The 12,048-nt window shown below is 41.7% G+C and overlaps 1 protein-coding gene across 1 annotated transcript in view; it reads left to right on the top strand.

Annotated features, from left to right (window-relative positions):
* Positions 1–12,048, top strand: part of LOC139420674 (neuropilin (NRP) and tolloid (TLL)-like 1, like) — a 174,417-nt gene that overhangs the window by 71,617 nt on the left and 90,752 nt on the right. The window contains exon 5 of the mRNA XM_071170894.1: positions 11,015–11,056. Coding sequence (XP_071026995.1) covers positions 11,015–11,056 — 42 coding nt within the window. The remainder of the gene's footprint in view (positions 1–11,014; positions 11,057–12,048) is intronic.

The raw sequence follows: 12,048 nt of genomic DNA, 5'->3' as shown, positions 1-12,048 counted from the left end.
GGACAGTGCCCCGCATACAAACACATGAAAAACATATTTCAACCAGGCAGGTGCGACACAAAAGTCAGAAATAGCGATATAAAAAATGCCTAACCTTTGGTGATCTTCTTCTGTTGGCACTTCAAAAGGTCCCAGTTACATCACAAATGGTCCTTTTGTTCGATAATGTCTTTCTTTATATCCCTTAAAACTCAGTTTAGCTGGCGCTCTTCAGTCAATAATCCACCCAGTTTCCCTCCATCAAAATGTATGCAAAATTAATCCCAAACGTTACTAATAAACTTTTCCAAATAAGTCAAACAACATTTATAATCAAACCTTAGGTACCCTAATACGTAAATAAATTATAAAATTTAAGACGGAGAATCGTTATTGTGTTTACCGAAGAAAAATACCAAAGAACGCGCTCTTTTCCACGCACTTGGAAACACTACAGCCAAAATGGGAGCCACCTAGAAAAACTACAATTTCTGGCTCATTTTTCCCAAAACCAGCCTGAAACTCTTTCTAAAGACTGTTGACATCTAGTGGAAGCCCTAGGAACTGCCATCTGGGAGGACTTGGCCTTAAAATAAAAGTGATAGCCATTGAAAAAAGTGGTAGGCTGAATTTATTTTTTGGGGGGATGGTTTGTCCTCGGGGTTTCACCTGCCATATCAGTTATGTTATACTCACAGACATCATTTGAACAGTTTTAGAAACTTTAGAGTGCTTTAGAGTGTTTTCTATCCAAATCTATATGCATATCCTATTATATACTGCCCCCTACCCAAGAGAGGGTAAAGTAACAATATGTGTAAAAATTCAAGGGGTCTGAATACTTTCCGAATGCACTGTTACTGGGTATACCAAACATTAGGAACACCTTCCTAATATTGAGATGCACCCCCCTTTGACTTTAGACCAGCCTCAATTCGTCGGGGATGGACTCTACAAGGTGTCGAAAGCATTCCACAGGGATGCTGAACCATGTTGACTCCAATGTTTCCCACAGTTGTGTCAAGTTGGCTGGATGTCCTTTGGGTGGTGGACCATGAAACACGCAGGAAACTGTTGAACATGAAAAACCCAGCAGCATTGCAGTTCTTGACACACTCAAACCAGTGCAACTTGCACCTTCTACCACTACTCAAGTCTCCTCCCCTTCATCTACACTGATTGAATGGATTTAACAGGTGACATCAGTAAGGGATCATATCTTTCACCAGGATTTTCCTGGCCAGTGTATGTCATGGAAAGAGCATAATGTTTTGTACACTCAGTGTACACGCACGCACACACACACACACACACACACACACACACACACACACACACACACACACACACACACACACAGACAAACATATTGAAGGATAGAGGGAGGGCCTCTAGAACTCCTAATCAAATCAAATTTGATTTGTGACATGCGCCGAATACAACAGGGAAATGCTTACTTACAAGCCCAACAGTTCTAGATATATAGTCTGACTGAAGTGTAGGGTAGTTTTCTCCTTCACAGTCGATTGGATTGATGGTGACAGAGACAAGAACTTCATGTCTGTCAGTATCATGCACAAAACATTTTGATTAGAAAACATGCATGCAATCACACACTAACACACAATCCCACCGCAGCACACACACTGGCACTATATCATAAGACATATTGCACAAAGACACACAATCATCCCTAACTAACACAAGCACACACTATCACACTCGTGCAAAAATAGACACAATTTCATGCATGTATGAACGCACGCTACCGTAAGCACACACACACACACACACACACACACACACACACACACACACACACACACACACACACACAGACAATTCACTACTGCTCTTGGTCAAAGTGTGCACAAGTGCTTAGTAGGCTTTGGAGTCTGGTGTCTGTGTTTATGTGTGGGTATGCATGTTCACTAATCACAGTTCAGGGCACAGACCCAGCTCACTGACCATGACACACAGGGTGTGATGAATATTATCGCTCCCCACCAGATCCTGCGTCCACTGTCACTCCTTTCACTGTAATGTCACCCGCTGCCACCCTCTGTTCAGTTTTCTGGGTAAAAAAATGCACTGGGTTGTGGGTATATTTACTCTGAAGGGATCACAGTATAGCCTTTATTTTATTTAGGCACAGGGTGCTGTAGCATATGTTTGATATAAGGCCTAACATTCACTCTTAGATCACTAAACTGAAACGGAGATTTAAAGTCCTTAAGTTGATGTTTGAGCTTATACCAGCCAATCAACCGTTCAACAGGATATGAACAAATCAACTGAAGTGTTAAACATTCTGTAAAGTAGATTATATATGCTTATGATTATATAAATTCCCCTTATATATATCTCTCTCTCTCCCTTGCTCTCTCTTTCTCTCCCTTGCTCTTTCTCCCTTGCTCTCTCTTGCGCTCTCTCTATCTCTCTCGCTCTCTTTCTCTGTCCCTCTCTATCTCTCCATCTCTCTCTCCAGCTGTGGTGTGTGTATTGATTAATGACAGTCATTCATTAGGCCATTGCCAGCCAGCTGACAACAGATGAAGCCTCTGGGAAATGGAGTCTTCTCTGGTGTGTGTGTTCTTGTGCATGCAATAGGTCCTTTAGGGGTGTGTTGCCTAATCTGATGTTCTATTCTGTATGAAACATATTGTTTGTGACTTCTCAATAAACATATAGTTTGTGCCTGTGTAACATATGGCAAGACTGATGCAATAACCATTAATACCTGGGAGGCTGTGAAGTTATTAGAGGGGGGGTTGAGTAGTTTTACCTGCCTGCATGATTAGTAGTGCAGTAAGGAAACACAATTTCCAGGGATGGGCCATTATATATATTTTTCTCTCTGTTGTTGGTGGTAAATACTGTAAGCTTGTGAAGATTACGTTCTAAGCCTGGGGTTACAAAGGGAGAAAGGACCAAGGCCATATTGTATGTGGATGACTGTATCTGCTTTGTAGTCTGCTCACTCACACAGGAAGCCCATATATGGCTCGCAGGACATCGGGAAGAATGGCAACAGAATACTAACTCGAGTATTCTCCTCCTTTCCTTCCCCAGGTTGTTGTTATAAATTATATTGTGTTCTCAGTCATATAACCTGGTAGAGTGAAGGTAAATAAATGAATAAATAAATCAGGGGTGATGGAGGAAAGGTGAAGAGGAAGGGAAGTGATTGATTACTGTTGGGACGGAGCGCATGTGTCTGGAATTCAGGGGATGGAACCTTCAGCAGGCCAGGGATCACGGTGGATGAGGGGTTTGTGGGGGAAATGAGGGGAGGAGGGGTGAATGGGTTTACAGGCTTGTTGACAATGTCACACCTTGGTAACAGTGACACCCACCATAGTAACATCATAGTAACCATGGTTTTTGAGCAGTAGTGTATCTGGAAATGGTGTGTAACACAATAAAAAGTGTTGGAGCTGCTACCACTAGAAATGGAATCGTCAATGGTAATTTACTGTTAGCAAACTAGCATTTTATAATCAAAATGAATACTATTATTTATATGGGAATGAAAAGGATGGAATGAGGGATTGAGTGGAGGAGGGATGGGGTAGATGGGAGGATTACTGTCTCCACTCTAGTCTTCTTTGAAATGTATTGAGAAGTGAAAAGCTCTGAGGAATAATCGGTGCTGCCCCCGGCTGGGTCCTTTATATTACATGTAGTCAGCTGTGTCTAGCATCTCAATCACCTCCTCTTCTCCTCCTTCTGCGCGTGTGTGTGTCCGGAAATACCTCTCATCTGTTGTGACAACTGATGCGTCTTTCAGTGTCGTCCTTCAGTGTCGAACTGTGTAGACAGTCATTGATCTACAAGTCGTTTTGCATGCCGAACAACCCCAGGCAAAATCAGGAGCTTCGCACGCTGACCAACAGGGCACCTTCAGCATTTAAATGCTAAAATGGCTTGCGTGATATTAGCATTTATTAGTTGAGTGACAACCTATGAAATAAGCTAGGTTATTGTTATCGATGCGCTGTTGAAAATGTTGTTTTACCGGAATAAAAGGAGTAAATTGAAAATAAATAACCTGAGACACAACTATACCTGCTGAATAGATTTGATTTTGATTGTTCAGGTTCACCATCAGCTATAGTTTTGGTAGTTTTGCTTTAAACAATCAGTGTATATGGTCATGTTTTAGATATACACGGTTGCACACTGCATGGCCGAAGCGAGAGGAGAAGAGGTCAAAACCATTTGATTTGAGATGGAGGTGAAATCCAAAATTGTGCTATATATTCATTCATTGGCTATGTTATAGCTAATTTGTAAATAATAAATATTGATACATTACTATCTCAAACACTTAATCTGCAAAAATGACAAGATAATTAGTGGGTGATGGTGATTTCAGCACCAAAGTGGGGGGTGGGGGAAACATAGGCTACATTGACCCCCCTAATCTGATAGTGGTATAGGGGTGGTAGATGCCTAGTCTTCCTTATGACTCAGATCAGGTGCCTACATAGTACATATACCATAGACATACAGTATATCATTTATACACACACACCACACAAACACACACACACACACACAGAGAAGTCAGCTCAGACAGATCCAGTTCAGAGACCCAGCTCATGAGCTCCATCAGCAGCAGATTTTAATTTACAATGGAAAATGAATGTGTTTATGGAACAAATGTTAGTGCATGGAATCATATCGCATCGAACCGAATCACATCGATTTGTCCTCTAATCAAAGTAAATCTCACCGAATCATTTTAAACTAAAATGAATCGTTCCTGTGTTGTATCTAGTTACGTATAGAATCGTCTTGAAACAGAAAGATGCAAATCCCTAGTGAGCGTGCATTCCAGCCTTTGCATGCATGTGTTTATCCCTTGAGGCTGCTTGGCCTTGTGTCCGTGCTGGGTTAAGGCATGCCAGCACCCAGTAATAAATCTGTTCTGTAACCAGCTGATTTGACCTGAAGGTTGCTGTTTCATTAACTGTCTGCCACTGGCATTTTCTCATCCCCCCTCTCCATGCCCAAATACACACACAGCATGGAACTCATCTGTTTGAAGAGGGGAATAAGCGATAGAACGCCTCGTCTCCACACGCCTACATAAGCACGAGTGTGTGCACACCCACACATACTTATGCACACACTCACACACACAAATGACTCATCCGCCACACTTCTCTTATTGATTCCGTTTTGTGATTGACCTATTGGAATACTAAATCAAAGCCGTCACTCCAGAGCTGTCTCATCTCCTCACTCTGCTACTTTGATTGACAGACTGAATTACACTGTGTGGAGTCTCATTATAAAACATTGTAGCTCATGTGTTGTTGCATACAAACCACGTAAGATGTTCCCTGACGGGCAAAATTAAGTGCTTAGATCACATACCCAGTTCCATTAATTCACACAGTGTGGTTTAGTCCCTGTGTGATAGCCTTACTGCATCAAAAAGAAAGAAGAAAACAGACAACAAGATGTACTAACACAGACAGAAAGAGAGAGAGAAAGATAGAGCGATGGAGGAAGCTGCTTTGATGGAAGCAGGAGGACTGACAAAGTCGGAGAGTGTTCTGATAAGATGGACTTCTATCTGTGTCCATGTTCTACTTTACTCTATCACAGTAGGGACATTTTGGAGGAGAAAGAGGCCTGTTCTTTTATCTGAGTTTTTGTCCGACCTTGTTAGCCTGTGTGTGTGTGTGTGTGTGTGTGTGTGTGTGTGTGTGTGTGTGTGTGTGTGTGTGTGTGTGTGTGTGTGTGTGTGTGTGTGTGTGTGTGTGTGTGTGTGTGTGTGTGTGTGTGTGTCTTGACAAGTGATTTTACTCTCCTCTTTGACCGTCAGTGGAAGCTCACCTATTTTGGGCTGCATTTCAAAACAGGACAAAGGGCTGAACTATGTCTGAGCTTTTGAAGTGTGCATATGTGTGTTAGTGTGAGTGTGGTGAATGTAAATGGACAAGTCCCATTTCCTCTCTATCTCTGCTTTGATTGTGGATCTTACCCTCCCTTTGCTAGCTACCATTATTTTATGTAGTGAGTGAGTGTTCCTCTCGCTCTCTTTACCCTCTCATCTCTCACTCTTAGTCTCCCTATCTCCCTCGCTCTCTCTCTCTCTTCTCTTTCTCATCTCTCTCTCTTCATTTCCCTCTCTCTCTCGCCTCTCCTCATTCTTTCCTCCCTCTTCTCTTTCTCCTCTCTCTCTCCCCCCTTTCACTCCCCTCTCGCACACTCTCTCTTGCGCTCTCGTTCTAATTCTCTCTATCTTTTTCTCTCTCCCTAGACTCTGACTGGATCACAGTTTGAAATGAGAACAATGAAATGGACAAAGAGAAGTGTTACACTAGACAAGATGCTCACGCTGTGCAATCAGTGAGCAGCAGCCACTGTCTATGTAACTGGTTGTAGTTTGAGCCAATCGGGGCTAATGCAAGGTGTTTAGAGGGTGCTGTCCTTAGCTGAACATGGCTTGCGGCATATCTTTGAAAATATCTGCTCTGTGTCATCTGCAAAATGAAACTGAACTGGTGGTTCCACTGTAATGTATTTTACGTATGTGTGTGTGTGTGTGTGTTATGCTGTTCGTGGATAAAAACAACAAAACCCAACCACCCCCCCCCCTCTCCCCCACACACACACACACACACACACACACACACACACACAGACACACACACACACAGCTGTGATATTTCAGTCATGCGAGTAATGTTTGAAGATGGTTCAGTAAAGACAAAGCAACACAGATGTTGGGGATTTCGGAAATGTTTTCTTTCACAGATTTGCTACTTCCTATGATTAACAACATCTCCTTCTGTGATTGCACTTACTCAGTGATTGAAGGTGTGTGTGTGTGCCTGAGCATGTGTCTGTTTGTGTGTGTGTGTGTGTGTGTGTGTGTGTGTGTGTGTGTGTGTGTGTGTGTAAGGTGACAGCTAGCAGCGACTACCTACGTGTACATATTACCTCAATTACCTCGACTAGCAGGGTGCCCCCGCACATTGACTCTGTACCGGTACCCCCTGTGTATAGCATTGCTACTGTTGTTTTACTGCTGCTTTTTAGTTATTTGTTTCTTTGATTTTCTATTTTCTACTTATCTAATTATTACTTAACACTTTTTTCTTAACTTCTTAAAGCATGTTGGTTAAGGGCTTGTAAGTAAGCATTTCACTGTAAGGTGGGATTGGATTGAAATCAAATCTGTCTCTGATAATGCCTATCCTTTCTATAATCGCGCAGCTGTATTTGTCATTCCAGTGTCTCGAAGGTCAGAGGAGCCGTTTTACTGTTTACCTGTTGTATTCGGCGCGTGTGACAAATACAATGTGATATTATAAATGAGTTTCCATCACCATGGTGTTGTAGTCTAGGAGACGTGTTGCGCCTAGAAGGTCATTCTATGACTCAGACGATTTAATTAACCTTTTTTTTTTCTCCCCAATTTCGTGGTATCCAATTGGTAGTTACAGTCTTGTCTCATCACTGTAACTCCCATACAGACGACTCGGGAGAGGCGAAGGTCAAGAGCCATGCGTCCTCCGAAACACAACCCAACCAAGCCCCACTGCTTCTTGACACAATGCACACTTAGCCTGGAAGCCAGGGGTCTCCCAGTCGCAGCCTGCTGCGACAGAGCCTGGACTTGAACCCAGAATCTCTAGTGGCATCTCTGCGATGCATCTCTGCGATGCAGTGCCTTAGACCACTACACCACTTCGGGAGGCCTTGATTTAATTAACCTTTATTAAAGTTTTTTATCCAGTGTTCAAAACTTTGTGGCCATCAGATCAGATCCAAAAGGTCAGCTGAACCTCTATAAAACATTGTAGCTCCCTACCAGCAGGTAACTACGGGAGGTATTAAAGGGAGGATTAGGAACGGGAAAACTGTTCTGTCCTGGTAAATTGCTATTTTAATTACACAGTCATGCACCTACATTTGTTTTTGTGGGGAAATTACTATGACACTAAAGCATGCACACTAGGGATGTGCATCTTTCCCTTTCAAGATGATTCAATACGTATCTAGATACATGGGCTCCGATACCATACAGGAACGATACGTTTTAGTTGGGAATGATTTGGTGTGATTCAGTTTGATTAGTGGAACGAATTGATGCGATTTCGTTCGATGTGATATGATCCAATCTGATGTATTAACATTTCTTGCATAAACACATTCATTTTCCATTGTAAATTAAAATCTGCTGCTGATGGAGCTCATGAGCTGGGTCTCTGAACTGGATCTGTCTGAGCTGTGTGTGTGTGTGTGTGTGTGTGTGTGTGTGTGTGTGTGTGTGTGTGTGTGTGTGTTGTGTGTGTGTGTGTGTGTGTGTGTGTGTGTGTGTGTGTGTGTGTGTGTGTGTGTGTGTGCGCGCCCGTAAGTAAGTAAGTCAATTATGTATATGTCTATGGTGTATGTAAGCACCTGGGCTTAGCCATAAGGGATACTGGGCATCTACCACCCCACAATCAGAGGGGGAGCACTGTATTGGCTACTTTTTGTCCCCCCCCCCCACTTTTGATATCAAACCACCATCACCCACTAATTAACTTGTCATTTTTGCAGATTAAGTGTTTGAGATAGTAATGTATCAATATTTATCTTTAAAAAAATGTGCTATGACATTGCCAATAATTATGTAGCACAGTGTTTGATTACACCCCTTCTTAAAATAAATGTATTTCGGTAAAACACAATTTTCAACAACTCATTTGTGTTTTTGTGGAAATTACTATGACTATTACTAAAGCATGCACACACATTTGTTTATGTGTTGTAGTAGTGATACACCATCATACCTGAATATTTAGCTTACTGCCTCTGTGGTAGTAATGATACACCATCATACCTGAATATTTAGCTTACTGCCTCTGTGGTAGTAGTGATACACCATCATACCTGAATATTTAGCTTACTGCCTCTGTGGTAGTAGTGATACACCACCATACCTGAATATTTAGCTTACTGCCTCTGTGGTAGTAATGATACACCACCATACCTGAATATTTAGCTTACTGCCTCTGTGGTAGTAGTGATACACCACCATACCTGAATATTTAGCTTACTGCCTCTGTGGTAGTAGTGATACACCATCATACCTGAATATTTAGCTTACTGCCTCTGTGGTAGTAGTGATACACCATCATACCTGAATATTTAGCTTACTGCCTCTGTGGTAGTAGTGATACACCACCATACCTGAATATTTAGCTTACTGCCTCTGTGGTAATAGTGATACACCATCATACCTGAATATTTAGCTTACTGCCTCTGTGGTAATAGTGATACACCATCATACCTGAATATTTAGCTTACTGCCTCTGTGAGGATACAGTGTACAGAGACGGCAGAAGTAGGTGGTTTGCACACCTTTTGAAGTTGAGATGGGTTAAATAGCATTCTAACTGAAATCTGGACACTCACTGTAGGCCTGCAACTCTCACATGTACACTAATATAATATTAACTACTACAGAATGAAATATTTCTTGCAGTATAATGAAACATCAAATGTTCATTTTTTTCTCTGAGGAGTAGAGAAATATAATGTATTGCTTTCACAATGTTAAGAGAATGCAGTGTGGGGTTTGGGACTGTGCAAACTTGTTGTCTTTGTCAGAGATGTAAAAGCTGACAATAGGCTATTTCAAACACATGCATTCAAGACAAACTGAAATCTTATAATCCTATTTTTTCACAGATTATAATTTCCTTAAAACCGGTCAAACTGATGTCATTTGCAGATTTTACTGGTAAAATATTAAGCTGTTTTAAAGTTAGAATATTGCATTTTCTCCCCGGTCCGTACACGTCCAGAAGTAATCAATCTGGTAATCTCGAGGCTAACACATCCTCGCTCTGCAAGCAGAAAAGGAAAATTATTTGCAGAAAAATATCTAACATAGGGGTGAAAGTAGCCTGAGCCGGTATGAAGTTTCCGTAGGCCTACTGGTAAAACAAGTGCCTATCACAATAAAACATGGCAAGACAACTGTAGGCTATAACACCATCATTTATAATTACCGCCTGTCAGCCGCATGAGAAATTAGCGCATGGACTTGAAAACAGGTGGTATAGGCCTATGCTCCAAAATCTGGTGTGGTTCGATGTGAACACTTTATATTTGCCAAGACAGTGATGACTGGCTGGGACCGTGACATGTACGAACAGCAGTGGACATGTAAAGGACATCACACTGCTTGCTTAGTGAGTACCGCTTCTTCCTGATTCGGCTAACACTGAAGCTCAAACCCTGGATCTCTACTTTGCTGGCACACGTGACCGCCCTCCCAAAGTGTCTTGCCAGCTGTGCCAAGTGAAAAACTAGCTATTCAGCCGCGCAAGTGGGGACACTTCAGGCTGAGGAGTAAGTTTCATACCCCTCTAACTTACTCAACAGCAACCCCAGCATTGAGATCCGAGTCACTACTGTAAAGAACATCACAGTGCTTTCTTAGCGAGTAGCACTTCCCCTTGATTCGTCTCACACTGATGCTCAAAAACAGGACATCTGCCTTGCTAGCACACGTGACCGCCCTCCCAAGGCGTCTTTCCAGACCGTGCCACGCCGGAGGCTAGCTATTCGGCAGCTCAAATGGGGACACTACAGGCTGAGGAGTAGGTTTTCACACATCCCGTGTGCTACAGACACATCAATCAATTCAGGCAACATGTTTGCCTAATGACAATCATTGAATGTCATTACACGTTTGATGTTTAAATAGACATCTCTTTCCATTCAGCAAATGGCGGGTGCACAGTGCACTGTTTTAGATGCTCGAATTATTATAGAGTGGATTGAATATGCGCAGGTAGCCTACTTTTTGAAGTGATTTGTTTTATCAGATGACAGCATTACGCCTGGTTGTGTTCATGCCACATTTAAAGTGAATAAATAAATGTGTGTATGTGCTACTGCGCACATACAGGTGGTCCCGCACCCCCTGTCAAAAAAGATTTGGCTGTCCCTGACAGTATGTTTCCTTATTAAAAATTGCTCTCTTGCCCCTCTCCCTCTCTTTTACCCAATTCTTCAGATCCGGACTTTGGAGACTTGGGAGTGCCCCAGCCTCTGCCCTGTAGGTATCCTCTGTCTCTCTCTCGCTCTCTCTCTCTGTCAATTCAATTTCCTTCAAAGGGCTTTATTGGCATGGGAAACTTATATTTACATTGCCAAAGCAAGTGAACTAGATAATAAACAAACGGGAAATAAATAATAAAAAATGAACAGTAAACATTACAGTCACAAGTTTCAAAGGAATAGACACATTTCAAATGTCATATTATGGCTATGTATAGTGTTATAATGATGTGCAAAAAAAATTATCTTTCAATCTCAATTCACTTCAAAAGGCTTTATTGGCATGGGAAACATGTTTACATATCCAAAGCAAGTGAAATAAAAGTGTCTCGCTCTCTCTCGCTCTCTCTCTCTGTCTCTCTCGCTCTTTCTCTCGCTCTTTCTCTCTGACTTTTTGTTGTTTGCTGATGTACCTTGTTACATTATGTTGTGTTATGTTGCTTTGTGTTATGTCGTGTTGTGTTATGTTGTTGTGTTATGTTGCGTTGTGTTGAGTTATGTTGCGTTGTGTTGAGTTATGTTGCGTTGTGTTATGTTGCGTTATGTTGCATTGTGTTATGTTGTGTTATGTTGTGTTATGTTGCGTTGTGTTGAGTTATGTTGCGTTGTGTTATGTTATGTTGCGTTGTGTTATGTTGCGTTATGTTGCATTGTGTTATGTTGTGTTATGTTGTGTTATGTTGCGTTGTGTTATGTTGTGTTATGTTGCGTTGTGTTATGTTGTTGTTTGGTGTTGTGTTATGTTGTGTTATGTTGTTGTTTTGCGTTGTGTTATGTTGTGCTATGTTGCGTTATGTTATGTTGTTGTTTTGCGTTGTGTTATGTTGTTGTGTTATGTTGTGTTATTTTGTGTTATGTTGTATTTTGTTGTTGTTTTGCGTTGTGTTATGTTGTGTTATGTTGTGTTGTGTTATGTTGTGTTATGTTGTGTTATGTTGTATTTTGTTGTTGTTTTGCGTTGTGTTATGTTGTGTTATGTTGCGTTGTGTT

The sequence above is a fragment of the Oncorhynchus clarkii genome, chromosome 11, assembly GCF_045791955.1.
Source record: "Oncorhynchus clarkii lewisi isolate Uvic-CL-2024 chromosome 11, UVic_Ocla_1.0, whole genome shotgun sequence".
Classification (NCBI taxonomy): Eukaryota; Metazoa; Chordata; class Actinopteri; order Salmoniformes; family Salmonidae; genus Oncorhynchus; species Oncorhynchus clarkii.
The sequence above is the reverse complement of the archived record's forward strand: the minus strand, read 5'-3'. Positions and strand labels throughout refer to the sequence as shown.